General features: G+C 33.3%; 1 protein-coding gene across 1 annotated transcript; it reads right to left on the bottom strand.

Moving 5' to 3' along the window:
* Positions 1 to 1,010: 1,010 nt before the first annotated feature.
* On the bottom strand, positions 1,011 to 11,841 carry LOC124370892. The gene is made up of 3 exons (XM_046829196.1): positions 11,806 to 11,841; positions 10,708 to 10,773; positions 1,011 to 1,542 (listed from the first exon to the last, which is right to left on the bottom strand). Exons 2-3 carry the CDS (start codon positions 10,768 to 10,770, stop codon positions 1,126 to 1,128), a joined length of 480 nt encoding a protein of 159 aa, XP_046685152.1. The 5' UTR covers positions 10,771 to 10,773; positions 11,806 to 11,841; the 3' UTR covers positions 1,011 to 1,125.
* Between the last annotated feature and the right edge of the window lie 10,065 nt (positions 11,842 to 21,906).

Here is a 21,906-nt window from a genome sequence, read left to right as displayed (position 1 = left end):
CAACTTGCATTATCAACCCGCCACCTTACTGTATTCTGTGATACTCCTTCTGGCCCGCTCATAAATTTTACCTCTATGCATTGATAATAACTTAATATTTCTGTTTCCTAGGATTATAGTTTTATATGGAATCCCTCTGAAAAAGAATCAATATCCACCCTTGAAGTGGCTTCTCCTCCCATAAACGTCGGTTCACTACATTCATTTAGACATATTACATTCAGCATTGCTGCCCACTCAACAAGACCTCTACCATCCTCTCTCTCTTGATTCCTCCCATTCCGGAGAATTGGCATTGAGTCTCCTGTTATGGTTGCCTCCCTTCTGCTACATCCAGGGCGCCCATAATGTCTAGTAAGTGTTTGTTTGGTGAATAATAGCAGCTGAAAACTCCAACCACACAAAGCCTTGTCTCCCTCCACTCTAAAGTACAGCTTTACTTTTGTTGAGTACAAATATTGCGCAGTCTCTCTCTCTGCTTTAGTTTTTCAGCTTGCCTTTTGGCATTGCTCTATTTGGTTCACCGACTAGCAATATATAAATATGAGCTTCTGTTGCATTCGCGCACTCCTCTTCACATTCAGTTGTAGACTTTGCATCAACACTATCGTTTTCTGGCTTTGCTTCTTTCGACTCTAAGTATTTAGAGGATAGGATAGATTCTAAATCCTACGACGTGTCCTAAAATTAAAATTACATACTGTTAAAATGATTATGAAATGAGTTTTAAAATTAAATATTATTCTTTTTTAGATTTCCTTACAAAGACCTTTTCTCTCATACAAACTATGAGTATAGTGCCATTTGTAAATACGTATGAAACGTATCAAATAAACTATTCATAGTTCATATTATCTCTTTATCTATTTGCAGTATACTTAAAATATAATGGAATTGATCTGAAAACCCATATGCTATAATAATTTCTCTGGAAAGATTTTAGGTACGCCGAATAAAAAAGTCTGCATTTTTAATGCTTTATTCATGAAAATATATTTGAGTAGTGCTAAATAAAGAATTATGTGGAGAGATCTCTATACAATGAGTTCTCCAGCTGAGATATATTTACGTGCAAGGGGGAAGGTAACACGTTGGAGCTCTTGCTGGTGGCATTCCTTGAGGCGTTCACTGAGCTGCTGGGACATAGTAAGGTTGTGGCTGCATATACGAAGAGTATGGATATTGTGGATGTTGTGGATACATGGGGGGTTGTGGATACATGGGTTGTTGTGGATACATGGGGAGTTGTGGATACATGGGTTGTTGTGGATACTGTGGATGTTGTGGATATTGACTTCCCGCAGGTTTGCCAACAAACCCCTGGCCCATATCACCATAGCCTCCACGGCCATGGCCTATACCTGCACCTGCGTGCACTCCTAGCAGATTTCCACCGATCCCGAGTCCGAAAAGAGAGCCCGAGGAACGAGGAGAAATTCCATTCATCTGTGGGTTTGCTCCATCTTTCTTTAGTTGTTCTAAATTTTGGGTCACGCTGTTGGATGTTGTGGGAGATGTTTCTATGAAGCTGGAGACCTTTTCCTGAAATTGATGAATACGATTATTTACTGTTTATATATGTACTACATGAATATCAGTATGAACTCCAATAATGTAGTATAAATGTAATATTGTATGCTTGATTGCTATTATTACCTTGATTTACATGAATATATCTATTGATATAATGATCATATTTTTTATATATGTACTTAGTCACTACGATACAAGCGTATGAAAAATAATTTCTTTATTTGTACATTCGTACAGAGGTAAAAATAAAGCCAAATGGCCCTTTCATACATTTAACTTCAAAATATATAATTTTTTATACTGATCAAACAGACAAATCGAAGGAGAGGATTGGAATACTTATTTTAATTTCAAATAAATAAAAAATATATATTTTATCACTTTACAATTTTTCTGAACTGTCGTACTGGTATTTATCATAAATACTCACACATTTTGTAATAGGTATCTACATAATTATATTCATGACAGTAGTAACTAAAAACTATTAATTAGTGAATTTACACAAAAAAGCCTCATGTATGGTTCCAGAGATATTTTACATTTATATTACAGATTATCAGTACACTATGAACTATAGTTTGCAATTAAATACCACCATTTTTTATTTTTATGTTACTTACATAATTTCTTTAAATTTTTGAACAAAATCAAACATTGCTGATTGTATAATCAGTTGTAAGCCCCTTTTAGTTTCTCAGAAAACTCGAATATATGGGTAGGCCTAATGTTTGAAATAATATCACACGACTGAACCCGTACAAAAGTAACATTTCAAAAGTCTAGTACTACTACATATATTTAAAGTGAACACACAATTCTGCATACACATTGCTACGCCTGAGTATATTACATTACTCGAGTGGTGCGAACAACATAGTAATAATATAAGCTTTAGTTGGTAAGTTTGATTGTAGCCTATCCAGGTACCCTAGCTGAAACTGATAGTACTAGCTGGACAGTAATTATAATAGTCATAGCGAGAATTTTTTGTCTTTTCTATATAACACGAAGTACTTTCTTAAATTTACATATTTCTTTTATGATCTAAAGGATCAAGGTATAAGATGTAACTCAAAACACAATTCATTAATTACAGTTCATTATTATTGATTTGATTAAGCAACAGGATTTCAAGCATTTGGCATCATTGTAACATACAAAGTTTTGTATAATTGAGCTCTATTTTTGTAACGTGCAATGACGTTATGTAGGGTTTTTAAGTGCAGGATACGTTTTAAAAAACGGTTTTAAAAGTAATTTAAATTGTATCAAACAGGGATTAGCCCAGAAAGTATGCTTCATTTTTACTCTTGTAAATTTTTGACCTAGTTTCGTTACAGTTTGGATATTTTCCACTGTGAATAATACATTACAAGTTATTGACAATTTTGTAACAATATATTTAATTCTAAAACACAAAATGACTGTAAATTGAGTTATAATATAAAGATCTGCAATACTAAAAGCTAACTGAGAACAAACGAATTTGAACCCTTGTTAATCAAAATGTCGACTCACTTCACATTCCCGAAAGGATTTCTAAATATTGCATGCTCTATGATCTGTTAACGGATATTCATGGTAAAATATCATATTGTCCAATTTATGAATTTCTAGAGTACTTTTTCTGTTTTACATTATACCAATCTTTTAGACTATTTTGTATCTGCAGTAAAAGTAATTCAAACAGTTCAATATTTCATTTATGTTACACTGATCATGTACGTTACAGATACCAATCTCAAAAGCCACAAAATGTGGTGAAATATAATTATTACTGTTTAATGTAACTGTATAGACAATATAATAATACATTTGTATATTTGGCAAATTTACTGGCCAACAATTAGGACGTACTGTATTGTATTGTGTGTATATATATATACAGGGTGTTTTAAAAGTATGGGTACGGCTTAATATTTAAAAAACCATAGGATATAACATCTATAAGCTTTGCACTGTGTCATATGGCTATGTAAACTATTTTTTCTTGCTATTACCATGACATGCTAACCATGGGGGGACGGCCCACAGAGGAAAACTTGGAAATCTAAAATTGAAGCATGGGTCGAGTGATACCTCATTTGAAAGAGCTTACGTAGTAGAGTTGAATGCCGCAAAACCGCATCTCAAAAGGTTTATCCAATCAGAAATGGCGGGTTGTTTTAGGTACACATTGTTTTTACATTATGCGCTGCCATTTCTGACTGGATCGTCGTATTCTGATGCGGTTGGCGGCGTTTCACTCTACTAACCAATGTGTTTTCACTGACTTTTTTTAATTAGCAAATTATGTCATAAATTTATAACACAATAAATAAAACTAAAAAACATTGGTATTTATTGTGTTTTATTATTAAGCCGTACCCATACTTTTCAAACACCCTGTATATATATATATATGTATATATATATATATATATATATATATATATATATATATATATATATATATATACGGTGAGTTTTTTAAAGTGATCCAATAGCTACATTTTTAATTACACGACTTAGCACTACACTTTAAATTTGAAACTTGCTCTATTTTAAGTTTCACTCAGGAATATAATTTCAAATGTTTTGAAGATGGCTGCCATTTTCCAATATGGTGGCTAATTTTAAAATCTTGTATGGAACACCCTGTATTTTATGTTGTTTTCAGATTCTACTCAAAAATATAAAAACATTTTTGCAATATAGAGTTTTTTTATATCTTTAATGGTTCAGAAGCTACGTGGACTGGAAGTTTTCATCATCAGTTGCATGAATTCTTAAAGCACGTTTAATCAATGTTAATTTTATGTGTTGTTGGTGTTTTTTTATGTGTATAGTTTGTATTTGCTTTGATATTAGACATATTTTACGCTGAGCATTAATCATTTAGCTTTGATATCCATCTAACTTTTCGACTAAATATTTGTTAAAAAAGATTTGAGGTAAAACATATTTCAGAAGCAGCGACTTAGATAGAAGCACACATATTTAAAGAATACATATTTTATTGAACACAATAAAATAATATCTGAAAAATTAGTATTGTAATAGCAATACCAAAACAAGGACTAGTTCTAATAGCTTAGTAACTTTACAAGTTCAAATCAAATGTTCGAAGTGCCGCCCTTCTGCCTCAATGCACTTTATGAGTCGTTGCACATGCACTCTTTGTACCCTAATTAAAATGTCTTCGCGCATGTTTTCGGGAGTTGTAGGGGGGGGCGTGCGGTACACCTTATTCTTTATGGCTCCCCACAGAAAAAAATCCAAAGGAGAAAGGTCAGGTGATCGAGGAGGTCACGCTACCGGCCCACCTCTACCTATCCATCGCTCTTCAAATCTCTCACTCACCGCATTTCGGGCAGCTTGAGCATAATGCGGAGGGGCGCCATCTTGCTGATACCTCTTGGTGTTCAGGGTTTGAATAGGAACATCATCCAAAAGGATAGGGAGAGTTCCTCTGTTAAATTCAGCTTACTGCGGACCGTTGAGTTTTCCATCAAAAAAGTGTTAACCAGTAATGTTTACTGCCTAGGATGCCACACCACACGTTAAGCGACCATCGCCTCTGTTGATCTGCGGTGCGCATCCAGTGAGGATTAGTAGCAGACCAATAGTGCATGTTGTGCCTGTTTACCTCACCAGTACTCACAAATTTCGCCTCATCGGAGAAGAGAACCATTCCTAAAAACATGGGATTATTTTCAACTTCCAGTAGCAACCAATTGCACAATTGCAACCTACGGAGAAAGTCTGTATCCAATAACTCTTGACGTAAACTCATTTTAAAAGGATGAAATTTGTGCCGTTTAAATATGTTTACAATGGAAGTTTGACTTACTCCTAATCCATTACTTATTTCACGAGTTGAAATATGCGTACAGTCATACACTGATGCTAAAACATCAATTTCAGCTTCTTCTGTTGTAACTCGCTTTGCACGTTGACGCTTTCGAGGAGCCAAAGATCCTGTAGATCGGGGGCTTGTTTTCCAAGGCGAGCTAACGCACTACATGATGGATGTGGTCTATTAGCTATGTTTACACTTGTGCGATTTTGCGTGCGTTTGAGGCATGCTGCACAGCGCATGCGCTAGCGCACGTGACGCATGCGGAGAAGAGTGCTTGTTTTCCGGGAAAACAGTCTTCTTTCTGAATCGCGTGCTGCAAAGCAAGCAGTTCCATAATTTTGGGATATTCGTGCGTCAAACCGTGCTGCATATATTTATTACTACAGTTGTTATTTGTTAGTTTTGTTTATATATTACAATGATGTCTTCAGATAAACAAACTGTTGATTTTTATAGAAGACTACAGACACTATAGTGTATTGTGGGACATAAAGGACAAGTGTTATACCAATAAAAACAAACGTAATGACGCTTACCGTGCACTAGGTGAGAAGTACAAAATGAGTGAAAAAGGTGTTAAATCCAAAATAAAAAACCTTCGTTCATATTTTCAAAAGAACAACAGAAAATGTCGCAAAGAAAAAGTGGTGCCAGTGCTGATGACGTATATCAAAGTTCCTGGTTTGCCTACAAGCATTTGTTATTTCTCGGAGACTCAATCACTCCAAGCACGACGAAGGACTCCTTAGAGGATACGATCACCGAAGAAGTTGAAATTGGGGAGGACGATATACACGACAACATAGCAGTAAGTTTATTTCCTTTTTATTTAAATTTCAAATTGAAACAATGTGACAACAATCTTTGTTAGTAATAAAATAAAATAGAGAGTACTTTATTGAATTGCACATAATACAGTGGGTGTACATAAAAGAATTTGGTAGTTTTGAAAATTCATATTTTATTAACATATTTTATTCATTTTTTTGGATGAATAATAATGTTTAATGATAAAAGATCAGTCAATACAGCCTTGATAACATTAATTTATACAATTCTTTAAAAATTAGATAACACAACGTTTTATTACATTATTTAAAATCGTGTCTTCTAATTTGAAATAGATCCAATACCAGTTAAGAAATATTCCTTGAATTCTGATCGAACCTGTTTTGCTTTATTCGTCATTTTTCTGGGGGGTCTTCTAAGCGCTGTTAATCCAGTATCCCCTGCAGCATGCCTCCTCCATGTGCCTGGAATGACCTCTCTTGTATTAACATCTTCACGGTCAAACGTCCCTGAAGGAGTGTAGTTTTGTGAACAGTCTGGTTGGGAACGGAGGAAATTATGAAGATAAACACATGCAAGGACAATATCTATAACGGTATTCTCAACTTTAACTTCGATGGGTTTTCGAAAAACCCTGAAGACAGAAGCCATCACTCCAAATGCGTTCTCTACAACAACCCTTCCCTCTGGAATGCGTCCAATTATACATTCGTTGTGGTGAACCACGATGTAAGTCTGTCACATAGGGTTTAATTATGTTTTCCGTTAGTGAAAAAGCATCATCTGCTAATAATACATAAGGCACAGGAAGATTACGACCCTTCCAAACGTTCATCTTGGGGCAATCCCAGTTCCTTGGCTGGCATTTTTCTTGTGAAATGTAGTATTTTTAAAAACACCACCGTCAGAAATACGTCCTTGACAACCAACATCAACGTATATAAATTTATAGTGGGCATCAACTATTGCCATCAAAACTATACTGTGTGTACCTTTGTAGTTGTAATACTCAGCAACAGTATTTTCCGGACGTTGTATTTGGACATGTTTGCCATCCTAGGCCCCAATGCAATGTGGATAATTCCAAACTTCATTAAAATCATGGGAAACTAATTTCCATTCGTCCTCGTTCGCAGGGAGCTGTAAAAGAAGATCTAAGTTAAATTTTCGAATGCTTAATAAAGGTGTAAACAAAAACTATGTATGTTTTTTTTCTTTCAGGATGAAGACCAACCACCAGAAAAAGAAGCACCTGAAACTCAAGATACAGCATCGTCTTCTTGTCGACAGCAAAAATTTCTCCCAACACCACAGACCTGCAGAGGAATTAAAAGAAAAATAGATGATGATAGGAAAAAAGAAGAGGCTGCCTTCGGATTTCTTGAAGTAGCAGCTAAATCATTATCTGAAAAAGGATGACTGTTCTATATTTGGGGAGATGATAGCAACCCAGCTAAGGAAGTTGACTCCGCGTAACCAGGCAATTGCCAGAAATAGAATACAAAATTTGATTTTCGATTTTGAAATGCAGGAAATGAATAATTCTTTACAAAATAACACAGTAGCTCCTCAATATTACAGCCCCTCTGGCCCCTCTTCAGATTCTTCTTATGGTACCCACTACGAACCTACCATTAGTTTTCTCAACTACAAATTTCCACAGAGAAATCCCAGCATCCAAATAATGTGCTTGGGGAAGTACAACAGTTTTTGTGTTTTAACCTTGATAATACTGAGAAATAAGTGTTATAGTTGGGTAATAATGTAAATAAAACATTTACCTTGACAAAATCTTGAAGTGCTGCTTCAATTATTGCCTTTAAGACCCCTGGCATCATCGACGAAATCAATGGCTTAGATACTTTGAACAGGTACATCAAAGATGCAAATGAGTCACCTGTTGCTAAATATCTCAGACATATCGCTAGTCTGATCTCAGGAGGAACAGCTTCTCTGAAGGTAGTATTTTTCTTCTCTATTTTTGCTCTGACTAATTCTAAAAGGTTATAAAAGTTTTCTCTACTCATTCTGGTAAAATTTTTGAATAGAAAACTTTCATTCAGTTCCAAATCGTTCAAAATACCATTATTTCTCCTTTTCAAATAATCACACATCCACATAGACCTAACTTTCCTTTTACGTTTACGCACTTTTGACAATAATAAACACGCTACACTAATACCAGCTAACACAGTGTCACTGTCCATTTTAACACTAAATAATTATTAAAGACACTGCGTCAAGCATACAACTAACGCTAAAATGTAAACAGCAATGAAGCATGCGTCAAAAGAATGCTCGGAAAACGCATGCGCTTGACGCAAGACGAAGCAAAAATTGAAAAGAAAGTTGAATCAAAAATCGCACAAGTGTAAACATAGCTATTAGGATACCTTGCGGCATACAAATTTGCAGCATCGCGTTTGTTCTTTTGACACTCACTAAATATTAACAACATATCCACCTTTTCATCGAACGCCGTAACTTCCAAGAATCAGGTTTGAATTTGATTAGAAATTGACAGCTGGATAGTGAAAAAATGCAACAATTAGATTTCTAAACAATACTGCAACCCAAATACAGTATGGAACTAAAATACTAATTATTACTTAGTAATTAATCCACGTAGCTCCTGAACCATTAGAGATATTAAAAAACTCTCAAGTGCAAAAAGGTTTTATTTTTTAGATTAGAGTCTAAAATCAAAACATAAAATACACCGTGTTCCATACAAGATTTTAAAGTTGGCTACCATATTGGAAATGGCGGCCATATTAACTAAATTTGAAAGTGCATTCCTGAATGAAACTTAAAATTAAGCAAGTTACAAATTTAAAATGAGGTGCTAAGTCGTATAATTAAAAAGTTAGCTATTGGATCACTTTAAAAACTCACCCGTTATATATATATATATATATATTTATATACCGTAATATATATATATAATATATGTATATAATATAATATAAATAAATATATATATATATATATATATATTTCTGCATAATTTTCCAATTAGGTCGAAGATATGAAAAATCAATGTTCATATTTCAATTTTCAAGTTCCTAAAACCCTTCCTCAGAAACACACTGATTAATAAAAGAAACAAACTGAAGTAAAATCATATACAACAACATAACCAAACAAGAGTTTTTACAATTAAATCCTATTCAAAACAAGTTTCCGATCAGCTGTATGTAAAAATATATGTTAATGTTTACATTGAACTAAAAATTCATGTAAAATAAGGAAAAGAGAATCATCTAAGGTTGAACCCATATGGTTGCCTTGATTTTAAATCTACCAGATGTGTGATTCAACATTTCTTAAATTAATCAGATTAATACTTTGGTTGACTTTTGGTTTATAAATGGTAAATTCCTTTTAGGTTGGTGCAATTTTCGAGTTTTTTTGTCGAATAGATTCTATCTAGACCGAAATTAAGATATGAAGTCAATTCAAGAAGTAATAACATTAGAAATAACGTGTGTAATCCACGTAATAAGCCAAGAGGCGGCATTTGTAAGATGTTAATAAATTCAATATATTTTTAAAGTAGTGCAACTGAAAAAGTACATCCCATTAAAGCCAACATTGATTGCACCTCAAAACACGTAATTTATAATTTTGATGACCAACATCCAAACCGATGATTGGTTTTTCTCACTCTTAATTTGGAAATATTTTTCCAATATAATCTTTGGGACAGATAAATTACGTGTTTTGAGGTGAAATCAATGTTGGCTTTAATGGGATGTTCTTTTTCAGTTGCACTACTTTAAAAAATATATTGAATTTATTAACATCTTACAAATGCCGCCTCTTGGCTTGTTACGTGGATTACACACGTTATTTCTAATGTTATTAATTCTTGAATTGACTTCATATCTTAATTTCGGTCTAGATAGAATGTTTTGTAAATCTGGTGGTTTTTAAAAATACTACTAAGAGCCTTACAAATAAATAAATAAATTAAAATACGTAGGTTTTCAAAATAGTTCCTTAATTTAACAGTACATAATGTCACTGCAGGTAATGATTATAAAAAACGAAATATTTTACATTCATATATAATAAACATTGGTGTTTCTTCACATTTACAAAAAAAAATATTTGTTATGTGAACTAATCACTTAACATTTGATCTTTTATTACATTCTTATTTAAAAGATTGTCAGGTAATTTATTACGATAACTTTCAATCGTACTAAATTTGTCATATTACAAATTTATATTTTATGAATATATTTTTATACGTCAGTGTAATTAAATCTATTTATATGTCAGACTAAAGTAATTTTTAATATCAATTTTAATGGTCACAAGGCATAAAAATAAACATATTAAAGTAAAAATCAAGAAAACATCTATTTCCATAAGTTTGTTTTTTCTTAGCTGTGTACCGTTTGTCTATGGATTACATACTTTGCGGATATATTTAAAAACATTATAGTTTTTACGTAAATATGTATTTACATTGACAATTATGGCCAACAAAAGCATATATAACTAAATATGTAATCACATATATATTTTTTTACCGTCATGTCACTGCGAACCATCGCTACTACCAGGCAGAAACAGATGAGTTTCTTCAACACCATTTTCTGTAACAACAACTTGTACATAATTTCCTGCAACAACTCCTTTGTATAATCATATCTTTAATATGTTTTACATAGTGATTTATTGCTTATGTTTCTTTCAAATAATAGTATTCTAAACAATTTTCAGACGATGAACTAGGTATAGAGTAAAATTAAGTTACAGATAAAAAATTGTAATTTAAAATACTAATGTACTGTGTAAAATATTTGATTATATATTTTGTTATTTGTATTTGACACAGTCATGATTGTACTCAACTTGTTTGCAAATTTAGTTATTCTGTTTTTTATCGCTATCATCATGGTTACTCATTAAACCAATAAAAAAATGCTAACGCTCAGCCAAATCCCATGGAGTCACATGCGTCATCACCCAACTCGGCTTCATCAGAAATGTCAAGTTTATAGGTTAGTTATTTTACGACATACCGAGCAGACAGACAGACAGAAACAAAATTACTGTTGTAATTATTATATTTGATTAATTTAATCTCTATGAAAAAAGAATACAAAATAAATTCTCAATTTACATATATTATTTGTAATAGATATAATTTAATAGCCCTCGAATACAAAAGTAAATGCAATTCCTAAAACCATATTTAGGTTAAAATTCGTTTGTAGGCGATTCATTGAATTCAAGTAAATAAAATACAATAGCATATTACCCATTAGTTCTAATCTTCATTATTGTTGAATTTATTTGAAATTTTACATTTATTTAACTCAATAAGAAATTTTCGTTCCTATAAAGCATTAAAGTATAGTAACGCTGACATATAATTTCTTTCCATCTAAAGTAAATAATTTATAAAAATATACTATTAATTACACTAAACGTAAATTCATATTGGGAAGTGCATTACTTGATTATTGTGTCAGAATGTTTTTACCATCAAATTAGTTGTTGATTATTCAAGAAATTATTAGCAAACTGTATAGATGCAAATAAAATATAAAATAAATTTTGTTATAGTATTGTCAATTATATTCCGTATGACAAAACATTTTATATACAATATAACAACTTACCTTTCGTGGTGTAGTGTATATCTTGAACGTATGAAGCAAGACTGTAAATTTAATCAGAAGTATATTGTCTCATATAGTCATCATAATCAATTATGTGCAATAAAAACATACACCGTAACAGTTTTGATATCAAGCACAAAGATTTTCCATTGTTTTTTGGCTGATTAGCGTAACCATTGATAAACATTCCTTATTCATAAATCTTAAAAGACTGATACTAAAATTAATGATGCTCGATATCAGTATAGTCGACTATTGTTCGATGGTTTTTAGTATTGAAATATATTATTGCTTGCTACCTTATCAGGACAAGTATGAAAATAATGAAACGTTATCAGAAGATGTTTTGTAATGTTTTGCCACGAAAACTACAGTTGACGGGTTAACCAAATGTTAACGTAATGAATACAAAAGAGCAATATAAAATTAATTTAAAATATATTTTCTTTGTTGATATATTTAAGGTGTTTTAAGAGTAGGCACATCTTCATGATATGATACTATATAAGATAAAACAAAGCAACAAAATTCATAGAAATAAAATTCATGCCCTATCTCTCTTCGTTGGTGCATCTGTCCATATGTTTTTTTTATATGTTAAAACGTGCTAAGGTATTTAAGGGGAAATTATCAAAAGAATTAAATAAATATTATAAATCTTCATTTCTAAAAGACACCATTTAAACATTTTAAAAATTGTATAACTCTGTACCTGTCAATCCTTAATTAGAGGTGCAATAATAATCATTTGTGTCCAACGTAACGACGAAAATAGCATACAGATTTGTTGAAATCAGTTTTAAAATAAAATAATTATACCTATTTTATTTGTGAGTGTTTATACTTTCTTGCCGAAAGCATATTCTTGATCCAAGAACTGAATTTTGTTTAACTATTGGGCTTTTAACCATTAATAGCTGTTTTCTAATTACAAATCTAAAATGATCAATTGTTTCTACAACATTTGTTTCAAAATAAGGTAGTATTGTGATTATTATCTAAATTATGTTAGCTGTAGAGAAGAATCGCTATATAGCATAAATAACGTGCCAACTGATTATTCCATAAACTACGTTTTATAGAACAATTATTCCACGCGAGTTAATCAGTACTCATGGAATATGTATTTCTTTATATATTTCAAGAAAATAAATGTGTTTAAACTTGAACTTGAACCATTATATAATGATGTTTACAATTTTCATTAGATATGCTAGTAGAGAAGAGTTACATACCAAATTCTAACCATATAGACCAATTTGTTTTATTGTTATAATGTTTACAGACAGACATACCAAAATCGGGATTCTATCATCAGAAAGTTGTGCAATACAATTTCGCTACAGGCTGTAAAATATGTATTTTGTTTTGATTTTTAATTTGAAAAAACCTGTTCAGAGTACAGCAACAACATAATACATTTTTAATTTACCATTAAATACTTAATTTCATATATTACCATTCTTGGGTAGAAGTTAATAAATTAGTCCTTAGTATTATAATGATGATGAGTTGCTCTAGTCATATCATTAATAAGCATGTCATCGTCAATTGAATAGGGAGTTATTATAAACTTCGAGATGTTGTCATTGTTGTTTTGCTGGAGTTAGATAAATTTTAGTAAAACAAACTGAAAAGGAATTTTATAATATTAATTATTTAATATTTTAACGGTAAAATTGGTTAAAATGAGTTACTATGGTGATTTTATTGACAGATGGATTCTTTATAGCATCCCGTGTTTGTTGAAAATGTGCTCCAGTCCATGTATTCCCAAACGGTATATCTTTCAGTTTCTTCCATTATGGCTTTACATTTATTCCTAATAAACTTACGACATTCAGTTGAAAGTAAGAAATTAAATCTGTTTGAAAAATATAGTCCAGGTTGGTCATTATTGGTTTCAAATTTTAGCTTTGCATTTTCTTGGTGTTTCATTGTTATCGTATGTAATAAAAATGGCTCCGTCAATTGAATATAAAATATAGATGATATTATTATAAGAAGAAATTTTCCTGAATCAGTTAGTTTATTCAATGCTGCCTATCCGGATAGACCAGTAGATAGAATATACATTAGCCGCTCTGTTAACACAGTATCTGGACTGAATGTGTCTCACGACTAAATATATCTAGTGAGTGAATGTTTTATGTGTCTTACAATAACTTTAAATGCAACTTAAATTGTAGATGTTTGATGAAACAATTAAAACTTTAATAGACTACAAAATTTGATAGTAACATTAGAGACCTCTAGTTTGTGCCATTATTTTTGTAATACCTTTAAAATGAGGGGGTCGTTTGCTAACGGTTCCTATCTAAAACTTTGGACTTATTCACAATATATCCCGTTTTGGTGAGGAGGCGTATGTCACAATTTTTATACATAAAAACTCTTCAGTTAGTTATATTATGAAGATCCACAGAATTAAATCACTTCAATAAAATTATCCCTATTTTCCTAATAAAATTATATTTTATTTGTCATAATAGAATTTTATATATGTTAGTATACATATGTAATACGCATATGATTTTGTGTTGATACTTATATTTGTGTTTTTTTAGGAAATAAATCATTTATTCATTTATTTATTCATTTATTACTTCATCACTATTTACAAGAAAGATAATGGTGTGGTGGGGGGAATTTTAAGACACCCGGTATAGTAGCAATATATTGTTGTCTTTTTGGTCCTTTTCCACAAAACATTATATTATGCCAAACGACATGTCATGGTGTGCCAACATTACATTCAGCTCACACCTTGACCTGCGGGCACTGTCGGCCAGGACCAGAACCGCGCCTCCACATGGAGCTAGGCTTCATTGCGAGGTGCTGATTGCCGGAACCCATGACCTGGCTACCGGCGCCCAGCACACGATCTACCTGCATATGGAGCAGTACATCACCAACAGACCGGCCGACACTCAACTAGTAGTCGCCACTATGCCACACTCCTACGGCCTGCAGGATCCTGACAATATCTTCCACGACAAGGCCATGTTTTTATCGAAAATCTAGCTGCCAGACACGACATCCAAATGGTATGTCTTGACACCATTAGCCGGAAGTATTTCACGAGACATGGTTTACACCTGGCGATGTGTGACAGGAGACTGCTGGCCGAGATGTTGGTGAGGTGCTTGTCTACACCCAGAACTCACCTCCTTTTCACACATAGAAGACTACCAGTTATCGCTCCTGAGGGTCGACCTTGGGCATGCAGAGCGGCTCCCTCGATAGCACCACCACCGGTACCGACGCAGTCTCCATCACCCTCATCTCCAACGCCATCTCTGTCACCTTTGGGCTCAGAGTCTTCACCGTCGTCTCTATCAACGCCCGCTCCTCGCACTCTTCAATATAAAATCTTTTATGAATCTGTCGCTGGTACATTTTAGAAACGTCAATTTTAGAAACAAGGAAACAGGGTTTTTCCGGACATTTGCCATCGTTCAGTGAAACAAGAGGTTGACAAACAACATGTAGGTTGTGATTCCTGACTTAGGCGTGCCACGACGCTTTGGTAAGATTTGTTTATTTTAACCTAGTTTGTAAATATGTATTATGTCAGTTCTTTACCTGAAGAAGAGCTCAGATTGCAGATCTCGAAACGTAGTGTTACTGATTTCTTGTTTCACTGAACAATGGAAAATGTCCGGAAAAATTCTATTTCCTTCAAAATCCTTCCATCGTCAAAAATAACCTTCAAACAAAGAATTTAGAAACAGCCTGCACATCAACTCGGTTATTTAAGTAGAGGCTCAAAATTTGTTCTCCATAAATTTTTTACTGAAAAAATAACATGAAAAACTCTAATTTAAAGAATTACATTTCAAAGCAGTGTCATTTGCACATCAGAATGCACAAATGGCTACGAATAAGGCTTATGAACTTACTGTCATACCAACTAGCATGGATCTCAATCCAGACTTGCTAGTTTTGACCGAACACTCCTCTAACGACAGCAATATCGAAAAGTTTGAAATTCCAATTCAACAAATGGTAAATTTGTACTGCCGAAACTCTTTCGAAGGAGGAGGTGTAGCAATATTTCTGAAAAGTGAGCTCTTCTTTACTCCTCTCACTCTTTTCAAATCTTCATACAAAAACCTAAACTTACAGGTTAAAATTCAGAACAAAACATTCACACACTGATTGGTTTATACAGGTCCCCTAACAGAAACTAGGAATTGTTTCAAGAGAAGCTCGCGGCTTTATAGTTACGGGAGACTTCAAAATTGACGTCTTAGATGTCGATAGTCTCATGACAAGGAGGGTAGCTGACTTCCTGAGGTTTTCGGCCTAAAATGCTCAGTTAAGACTCCAACAAGAGTGACTGTCAACTCAGCGACCGCGATTGACAATGTCATCACAGATTTGACAGACGTTGAGGTCTTGGTAGTTGACACAGCAATTTCAGACCACTATGGCCAACAGGCTAATGGTCACGAGGCACCAAGGGGTCCCACAAACCCACAAACATAGCATTGCTCAAATTTTAACTGAGGAAAAAAAGTTATAACTCTGGGGATCCCCTTGAGTAGCAATTCCGAAAATCCAAACAAATATTTAATTTCCACCTAGACTTGGGCTATTCCTAAGGAAAACCAAAGAATAAAAAGTACTCATGTATCCTGGTTTCTAGCGTAAAAATTTAACTTTTCTTAAAAATTAACAAGCACACACTTAACCGAGAGTTCAAAAGATTTATTTCAAAATTGCTAATTTATAAAAAAGTCATAGAATCTGCGAAAGCCTATGATGTAAACAAAGCATTGCTCATGTCGAACAAAATCTAAAAAACCGCATGGACCATCATCGAAAAAATTATTGAATAACAAACCGATTGAACTACAAATCAAATATAGTCATCAACGATCCTTTAAGGATAGTCTAGGAGATTGATTAAGTCTTTTTCTCAGTTGGAGCTAACCTAGGACTTCAACCTCCACATAGGCAGACTCTTCACCTATCAGTGCAAATACAGTATCTTTATTAGATTTAGTCCCGGTATCAGAGGAGGAGACTTGTAAAGTGATAAGACGCTTTACAACACATCAGTGTAATGACTAAAATGACGTGTTAACGTGGCTTCTATAACAGTGCTCCACTATTTTAACGCCTTATTAACCTATATTTTCACTCGGGAACGTCTCATTCCCCTCTCAAAATCGCTAAAGTCACTCTAAGTGTGACCTTTTTTCAACTCAATTTACCTTTCGTCTTCAGCAAAATCATTGAGAAGCTTTTTCTTTCCCGATGTGTGAATTTCTAGAATTTCTAGGCAGCAGATGGTATTTATCTGCTGCTTGAAATCAATTTGGATTCCGAAGTAGCTAATCGACAGTAGACGCAGTCTTGCATCTAGACGATGCGGTAGTAGAGTGAATTTAAGGTTGAAGAGATACTTTGAGTATCTTCCTCAACTTATAAAAAAAGCGTTTACCTATGTCGACCACCAAATCATGTTTTACAAGTTCGAGTATTACGGGATGCGAGGAGTGCTTCAAGTGGCTCTAATCGTATTTCAGTAATCGGACACATTTTGTAGACATTTCAGGCATCAAATCGGGAGAGGAGGGTCTGATTTATGGGGTTCCTCAAGACTCCATAATTAGCCTGTTACTCTTTTTGACCTACCTAAATGTTGTTGGTTAATTATTACAATAAGGGTGATTCGTGTAGTACTGTACTATACTGCTGTTTACCAGTGCAGTCTCTTGATTAATTTGATGACAACAGTGGCAAGCCGTTTCTGTGGGGCAGAGTAGAAACAACAATCCTGGAAGACAGTAGCATATTCACAATGCGCTGTTTAAGGTGTCGGTAATGGGGGTACTTCCTGGATCCTTCAGGCTTATTAACCATCTTAATGGCCTATGGTCCGTTATTACCTTGAAATGTCTTCCCAAAAAATGGTTCTAAATTGTTTTTTCTCCATAAAACGGCAAATAATTCCTTATCAGTTGTACTGTAATTCTGCTCGGCCTTTAATGTTAAAATAGCATATAAGACTTGTCTGTCGTCTTTGCCTAATGTTCCTTGAGGCAAAACAGCTCTTAAAGCATCTCGTGAGAAATCGGTTATGATTAAACATTCTTTATTAGAATTTGACTCTCTGATTAGTTTTTAATTAATTAGTTTAAAATAATTTATTAACTATCAGTACAATTGAATTCGATTCCTTCTTTAAATAAGTAGTTGAATGATTTGTAAATTTAGGCAAATTCTAGAATAAACGTCTGTAATGTTCTGTAAGACCAAGAAATCTGTTGAGTTTCATTGGTCGATGTTGGAAATTTTCTAACTGCATCTATTTTATATGAATATTGTAATCCTCCATCGTTATTAATGACATGACTTAGGAACGTATTTTCTGGCTGTAGTCTTTGGAATAATAATTGTACATTTTTAAGTTTGATTTTAAATTCTTTCCGTACTATAAGCTGTCACATTTATATGAGATAACTCTTCTCCTAAGAGATATCTCAAAACTTTGTCCATTAAACTTGCTGGAGTATCTTTAATCTAAATCCCTTCATTCTTTTGTACTCGAAATTATACTCATTATCATTTTCTTTTATTTAAATCTGCTGGCTGTTAAATCCAATTTTGAAAAATAAGTCGAACTACCAACTATTAAACAACTTCTGCAGTACTGGACAGCGTGTGTGCGTCATCTTTAGTGACTTTAAGTCTTCTGACGTCACAACACAACCGATACTCTAGTGATCCGTATGTGCTTTTCTGTGGTACGAACACAATGGATGATTTCCACAGGGTAACACTTTCTCTATTAATATCATTGTTGAGCATCTCGTCAATGTCATCATGAAAAATTGGTTTTAGAGCTTCGGGTAATCGTAAGGCCGTTGATTTAAAGTGGGCTGATTTGGAACTGTAGGAGTGTTAAGTTTAGGAGTATTACAGATACTGATAGAGGTTTTACTTATATTGAAGAAATATGTCTTAGAATTCTGAACTCAAATTTAAAATAGAAGTAGATTCTCCTCCAGTGATATGTGATGTGTGTATCAAACATTGAGTTTGTCCAATTTTAACCCTAGGCATTCCCATCACGAACTCTCCAAATTCTTCTTGCATCTTAATATAATCAATTTGGGCTTCAATCTTTTCAGAACATCATGACCGATAAATCTGTCTTTATCTAGTTAAAAGCTTATAGGCAAAATGTTTACTAGGTATATAACATTTTTTATAATTTAATACGGTAGTATGCTTCCCTATGGCGGTTATTGTTCCTATACCGTTTAGTATAGTTTAGTAACGCTTGACGTCGTTATCAGTCAATTAAGCTGGAAGTTCGCATTGATAAGAGATCCTTATACCTGTAGATCGTGTGTGTGCCTGCCTGCCCAGTAAGCATATACTGCTCGCATTTACAACGTTAGTAATTTGTGTTTAAAATTTGATTTATCAAATCGTGTTTTATGAACAATAGTGTGTCCTAAGCGCAGCAAGGGACACTAATATTATTAAAATATTATTATAATATTTTATAATAATATAAAATATTATTTGAAATATGAACTTCCTTTCCATAGTTGATAAATGTAGTTTCATCTGGATGCAACACGATATGGTTCGTAAACCACATTGACGGGCAATAAAATCTTCGATAATGAGATCAGTTAATTAATTCCATACATGGTTGGCAAAACACAATGCTGTGTTATCTGCAGAAGTCATTAAAATTGCCATTGCGCATCACATTTCTGTATTTAGTGGCAGTCCTGAGTCAGCGCTCAGATAAGAAGAGTCGTAGTGATCGTGTTCCTGTCTTGAAAGTATAACACGTTTATTGTTCACGATCACGCTCGGTCAAATATATTAATAATGGGGGTTTTTAATTCTTGACTTTGTCACTTTCACTTTCTATTTTTAAAACAAATGGCTAGTTGCGATATTTCTGAGAAAACACTTGAAAAAATCAGGACGTCCTAACACCAGCGAGGAGGCGGCTCTTGGCAATGAGGAGGCAGTTACAGAGGGGCAGCGACTACCGGCTACTTTGGGTTTGAGGGGGAAACATCTTCCTACTCAAAGAAGACGAGAAAGCTACGAATCAGGTAAATTTGCAGGGTAACCTTGATACATTGTAATAGGGCATACGGCTCTCTATATTTTGATTTTTTTGGTCGGTAAGGCTTGTATTTAACACTTCATTTTAGTTTACGTCTCTTAGCTTAAAACCGTAAAAGCATTATGAATACTTATAACCAATGTCTTAATTTAATCAATTCACCTAACTTCATCGGTAATTAAATTAAAACAATAGTAAAAAATCAGTTTGTAAAATTGTCTATAACTTTAAGCAATGCTAAGTACGAACACTTTTCCCCTGTGTATTTGTAATTATACTATTAGAAATTAATTTAAGTGAGAATATTTTGTACTCTATTCCCAATTATACACTGTTTATTAAATGAAATGATAATGATAGAACGAAAAGTGTTGCAGTTTAGGCAAGGGATTCTTTTTGTAATATCGTCTATATATAATTGAAACACCAGACATTTTAACGGTGTCCTCTCCATGTATAGGACGTATACATATAGTACCAATACATACCTGTATTCTTTTTCAATCTGATTTTTTTGATGAACTGAAAAACAATTTAAATAATACTGTTTAAAAAAAATGTTAAAACGTTTGTATTGGGTTGATGATATAAATACTAATTTATTGGATGACACCAATGCAGCAAGATATAGGTATATATGCGTGTAGGCCGTGAATGGTTTGGAGAGTTTGGTTATTGAGCCTACTCGAATCACAGATCAACTTGAGACTTGCATATATGTAAGTAAATGTATTTGCAAGAGTGTTGAGTAAAGACGTGGTAATAGTGAATGCGGCAGTTGTACCGTATGTATGTGGATATCACTAAACCTAGCAGTGCATTATCGGTCCTACTTGAACACTCTTCACTCTAGTGATGTCTCCTTGCAGTCGTGTACCTTAATGCTAATGCAATAAATGTTAAATGGATTTTACTGAAACCAAATTTGAGGTATCAAACATTAAATAGAATAATAAATAATTAATTATCATGAATGTAAGCCAATTTCAAACAGCAATATATTGTAGTCTGAGTAATAAAATATGATACAGTACTAATGACTAATTTTGTATATGTATGTAATAGTGTTGCGTTATAATTTTAGGTTTCTAACACTGTGAATTAGTATTAGTAATTTGGTTTCGCTATTTTTTAAGTACCAAAAATTGTTCTTAATAACGTCTAAAATGCAAACGGATATTTGTAAATTAAAATTAAAAATCAGAGCACTGTTCCATCGTTAGTATGCCATTGTATATGAAGTACCTACCACACCAATAGACTTATAGCCTACGTCAGCTTTAACGGGTATTATATGGTTTTATAAGAACAAACAGTAAGGACTACAATAAACTTTTCTTTCATGTCTAATATGTCACATGTGTATTTGTAACGAATAACTTAAAATGATTGATTTTACAAGGTCAAAATATTTTATTATCTTATACATGGGGTGTTTTATAAACCTATCTACAGTGACTTACGTATATTTCATTACACATTACATGGGCACATTATAATTAGTTAAAATTATAAATGAATGAAAATTTGCTGACATTGGTAAATTTGTATATGCGTACTATTTTGTATATGCGTACTATTTTGTATATGCGTACTATTTTATATATTTTAAGAAAATTTGCGAACCGGCAAAATAAATAAATTGACAAAAATTATCAAAAGTAAAAAATTATCTTATATTTGAAATTCCTATTTTTGAAGTATGCCATATGCATTCTATAAGACCCGAGTTAATCCTGTCACATTTTACGCCCCCTTGTCAATGTGACCACAGCCCTCTGTTAAACCTTTGCTAAAAGAAACATTAGTCGGACGGTGGGTCCCAGCCCTTGAATCTGGACCCATTGTCCACCCCTTAAAAAGTTTGTGATAAATGGTCCGTAAAGTTTTACGGCGTGGACCTATAGTCCGTTTACTGCACACAACAGCTCCCTCACTTCACATATCACATTACCAAGACACAGACACACATCTGCAAGCACACATTACCA

Source organism: Homalodisca vitripennis, unplaced genomic scaffold, assembly GCF_021130785.1.
Source record: "Homalodisca vitripennis isolate AUS2020 unplaced genomic scaffold, UT_GWSS_2.1 ScUCBcl_640;HRSCAF=3096, whole genome shotgun sequence".
Lineage (NCBI taxonomy): Eukaryota > Metazoa > Arthropoda > Insecta > Hemiptera > Cicadellidae > Homalodisca > Homalodisca vitripennis.
Note: the sequence above shows the minus strand (reverse complement) of the source record. Positions and strands in the feature narration are given on the sequence as shown.